This window comes from Limulus polyphemus, unplaced genomic scaffold (genome assembly GCF_000517525.1).
Source record: "Limulus polyphemus unplaced genomic scaffold, Limulus_polyphemus-2.1.2 Scaffold4798, whole genome shotgun sequence".
Lineage (NCBI taxonomy): Eukaryota > Metazoa > Arthropoda > Merostomata > Xiphosura > Limulidae > Limulus > Limulus polyphemus.
Window position 1 is genome coordinate 62,987 of NW_013670408.1, and position 5,069 is coordinate 68,055.

General features: G+C 31.3%; 1 protein-coding gene across 1 annotated transcript in view; it reads right to left on the reverse strand.

The window, feature by feature from the left end:
• The window catches only part of LOC106471697 (kinesin-like protein KIF23), a 58,239-nt gene that overhangs the window by 49,342 nt on the left and 3,828 nt on the right, over positions 1-5,069 (reverse strand). The window contains exons 2-4 of the mRNA XM_013932315.2: positions 4,045-4,231; positions 2,560-2,665; positions 865-1,001 (exon numbers count right to left, since the gene is read on the reverse strand). Coding sequence (XP_013787769.1) covers positions 865-1,001; positions 2,560-2,665; positions 4,045-4,191 — 390 coding nt within the window. The 5' untranslated portion in view covers positions 4,192-4,231. The remainder of the gene's footprint in view (positions 1-864; positions 1,002-2,559; positions 2,666-4,044; positions 4,232-5,069) is intronic.

A 5,069-nucleotide genomic window follows, 5' to 3' on the forward strand; every position in this document is an offset into this window, starting at 1 on the left:
ATCGTATATCTATTTATAGATATTAAAGTATGTGCATTTATGAAAGTTCTTAAGAAGTTTCAAAATTTTTTAACCAATAGTTTTATTGTTGGTATGACACATAGCAAGACTTGCAGTGGCTACTAAGAAAGTTAGTAGCCGGTAGTCATCGGGTTAAGTAGCTAAATTTAAAATTATAATTTTATTCAGCACACTGGAACAGAAAGACTAACTTCAACTAGTTGAGTTTGTTTCAGCTTTCCCATATTATACTTGAATAAATTTTCAAGAAAAAGAGAGGAGGTTGGGAATGTAAGAACTATTAAGATAGGGTTTGTAGTTCTATTTGAGATCATTTAATTTAATTTATTTTGTAAGGGTGGAGGTTTGGAGTTTCATATAGTAGAAATTTTAGGATGGTTTCATTTCTAATTTATGAACTAAAGAACTTTTAAGGGTAACTGCCTTCCCACAACTGGCTGCATACAGTGAAGTGCAGTAGGAGTTCAGACGTTGTGGGTGTAAGCACTCAACTCCATACCCTTAATTGATTTTCCATGTTTGCTGGCTAGTTTAACATCAGTGTTTGGATTTTGTCTGATAGAAAGGATATCCCCAACACATTTGGGAGCTATTACCGCAGGTATTATCCTCCACAATAACTTTAAGGTGACTACTAGAACTGACAATGGAATCTCTACCAAAATCTTTTAAAAGCTTATCTTATATATATAAATATATATACACACACACACTTGGAATGTCGTGTCATGGTACACAGACTTTTACAGGTTGCTAGAATATGAGGTTCATCTCTCTTGACTGTTCAATGGATGTTAAATGGTTGTTTTTGTAGAAATAAAATTTGAACTTATAAATACTTACATATCTATGAGCTTGAAGGACTCTGATACTATTAAAAATAACATCCAAGGATCGTGGAAGAATCCCTCCATCCTGTGGTGTACCTGTCATTGTGTACGTCTTACCAGATGATGTAATTCCATAAGTAAAGAGTAAACCTGAAATATATTTCACAATTTATCATAAAACATTAAAATATCACTTGAAAGATTAACATTTTAAAAAAGAAACCTGATAGAGAAAAATAATTTGAGAAAGTTAGGAAAAAGGTAATACAGTTTTCAAACATCCTGTAACTACATTATTTGTACACAACTTTAATGTCAGTTTTATTTTTATGTTATGAATTTAATGTTTTATGATGATTTGATTTATTTTATTGTATTTGGCTTCATTAGAAATATTTATGGTTACAGACACACACATCTAGCAAAAATGCTTTCATGCTTTTTTTTTAATTAAAGTTGGACTGACAGCAAAAAATGTACCATAATTTTTAGTTTTTGTTATCTTAACATTCAGGGTTTCAACTACACTCTTCTTTTTCTTGGATATATATTATGGAAAAATTATAACCTCGTATAAGTACATTAGCTTTTCATTTTTAGGGTTTGTGATATTATTGCACTATGATACACATACTGGATACTGACTAAAGCTATATGCATATTTCAGAAGCCTAAAAGCTTAACCATTCTTATTTTTCTCTCTCTTCTTTTTTTCCAGTTTTCTTGTGTCCATTGATGGATATACTTTAGCTTCTTATCACTTTTTTTTTTTTATCATGGCTTGCATTAAGTTCTCAAATGTGGGGGAGGGGGGGGTCACTTTGACTCTTTGGTTTAGATGTAGAAGGTCAGACAAGCAATCTTGAGAGCCAATATGTATTATCAATTACTGGTAATGAAACCTTGGTTAAAATGCTATAGACTTGCACTGCCACTCATCAAATGGTAGTAGCTCTCCATTTACCATCTTCAGATTTTTTGCCAAATCCACGTTGTTACATTTTTAATTCCAAGACTTTTCCTATTGATTTATTTCAGCTGAATAAGGAGTACAGAAGATATTTGCTTTCTGACAAATAGTAGCATATGGCGATCAAAGGACAACTTCCACCAAGTTTAAATAACAGATGATGATTTATATTGTTATACACATCAAACCTGGGTTAATTATTTTATTCATGTGCCTTGCTGAATTCATTACTCACTGAAGTTGCTTCATATCATGTTGTAACTTTTCAAAAACTTAAGATTAACTTTACAATAATTAACTGTTACCAGAGGATGAAAAGACAATGCTTAGCTATATTTAAGCACGAAAACCCATGACAGCAGCTGTTTTGATGAATATCCACAACTACAAAGCTTGCATGTTTGGGCATAAAACTTTAACCTACACTCATGACCAATAAATCAGAAGTGGCCATGACTGCAGCTGTAATGTCAGAATGCAGACAATAAAATGATCTGACCCTTCCCAATAAAATAGTATTTTTCTGAAGTACAGAAAGCAATACCAATTCAAACTGTATTTCAACTGCTGCCAAGATAATACATGAACTAATTGTTAAAAAGTTGGCTCAACAATGAATAACTCAGATGACATTGAGAAACATGAATTTTATCTTTAACCCCCCCCCCAAATATAAACCTGAAGGTGAAAATAACTGTACTTCTTTTTTAGTCAGATATAGCTTATTCAATGACTTACCATTTTTACCACCAAGAAGGTCAGCTACCAAAGGCAAAGCAACAGTTTCAAATAAAGACTTCTGTGAAGTGTTTTCATCAAACACAAACCTAAAGGTATATTGAATCTATAAAACAGAAAATCCAAATAATTCATCCAGTACTTTCTTCATTCAATATTTAAGTTATAAAAACCTTAAAGAAACTTAAGTGTTATAATCTTTAAGTAAGTGTTAGAATATATTATTTCAAGGTGTCTTGTGTATGTAAAATTATAAAAAACAATCAATATCTCATATTTCATTTGTAATATGTGCTGAAATTAACAATTTTAAAAAAGGAAATATATTAATACTTCTAGATAACTGAAGATAAAAAAAAAAATTCTGGATGTTCTTTACTCAAAATACATAGTCCATGAGGTTGTTTACCATTTATTATGACATTAAACATTCTTTAACAAATAAACCTTAATTTTTTATAATTAAAAAGGTTTTAAAAGTGGAGTTCACAAAAATTTTGTGTTCATTTAAATTTTGACTTTGTAATCCAAATTTTATGCATGTACATATCCTTCTTAATACATAAAAATCTAAGGAAAAAAAAAGACAAACCATGAGGTCAATATTGGGGTAAAGAGATATTTTTAGACCATACCAAAGTTAAAATTAAAGTGTTCATTAAGACAGAAAAACAATGAAGTAATAAAGGAACAAGTAGCTGTGAAGACAGACCTATAATTTAGCCACAGTAGATCAATACTTTACAATAAAAAGTAACACTAAAAATATGATCAGAAGCAAAGAAAATAAGTGAAATAAATAAAAGTTACATCAAAGTCAAAATACAAGTTATATAGATTGACAAACATGTAAAGAACTGGACAATAGCCAGTGAGGATTACAGAGATTATGATGAAAAGGTAGCGTGCGGTTAAGGAAAGCATATCTGGCAAGTAGTTGAAGAAAAACATTCCTAGACAGAGTACTGGATGAATGGACAAATGGAAAGATCACGGACATTCAAAAACTTGAAAACAAGCATGACTACCCAAAACATACAGACACAAATGTGCACAAGAATTTATGACAAAGAAAAGGTTGATGGTTGATGATGAACAATCTAATGCTATACTGTGAGAGCAGGTTGATCTCATTCTAAGCATGTTGAATGTAGAAAGCATTTAATAAATGGCCAAAATATATCAACTATTAACATGTTCTGACATAATGAAACAGCTTACAGGAATAACAGGACCAAAGCATAGTAATAAAGTCAAAATTTAGGAGTAATCAAAACAAAGGCAAGTTAACACAGATGAACAGTGGATTTTGAATGAAATTTTCCAAGGTATTAAAAAAGTGCATTTCAAAACATATGTATGTTCCCTTTGTTGAACTGTCAAAATTCTATTCTTATTACAAAAGCCACATTTACATAACAAAAATATTTGGTAGAAGGATAATCTTTACTTGTGTCACACTTCCCGAGTCATAAAATAACTTGCCTCCTTTGAGTTGTATTTATGTGCCAAGGATCCACCTGGTGGGACCAGCTGCACCATAGTGTTGCTTAAAGATTCCACACATACCAGGTCATTCCGATTTTCAAGTGGCCGTAGACGACAGTATACTTCCACTGGATCTTTCACCATACCCTTTGATGGGGGCTTCCTGGCTGGAGTCTTAGGACGTCTGTTTCACAAACATAAATTAGTGCATGTTCATGTATAATGTCAAAATATCATATGTACAATATGCTTTTCTTTTTAACTCTCTAAATTCCTCTATCTTTGAATTGTACCTACTTATTTCTGGTTTACAGTGAGATTGTCACACATGCATACAATCATTTAAACATTGCCTGATCTTGTTTTTGAACAAATATAACTATTACAGGGTTGTATGCAATTTTAACCACCTGATTTAGGTTGGAAAATTTGCTTACCCAACAGCTCTGGACAGTCACAAAACTTCACTGACCAAGTAAAATGAGAAAATAAAAAGGTCAGTGAAACCTGTTTTCTATAACATGTACTAGAAATGAACCAGTTAGCAATTTGGCGATTACAAGTTAACCACCCACACTAAATTCATAGTTGTTGCTTAATTCCTTAAATTGGCATTAAATAATATTTAATTTAAATCAGGACCTTAGGTAATTTGTTGCTTTGTCTCACTAGAGTAGTAGCAATGTAGTAAGTTAACTGAGAAAGTAAAATTGTAACTGATACATTTACTAAAGTATCACAAGGTGTTAATACTTGGAATGAAACAATTTGCAAACATAGAATACTTTGAAATGCCTCAATATTCAACATCTTATATTTCTCCTCCCCTTGTCAGAACTTTAGCCACTATCTTAGTGAAACTTTCCGGAATATCACTATTATGTTGCTTCAATAGGCAAATGAATATTTAAAAAACATAACAATACAACTTAAATGATCTGTACTTAGTGCACATTGTAGTATAAACTTAGCACTGTCGCTTAAATTGAACCTTATTTTATTGATTCTTTTTTTTTTTTTTT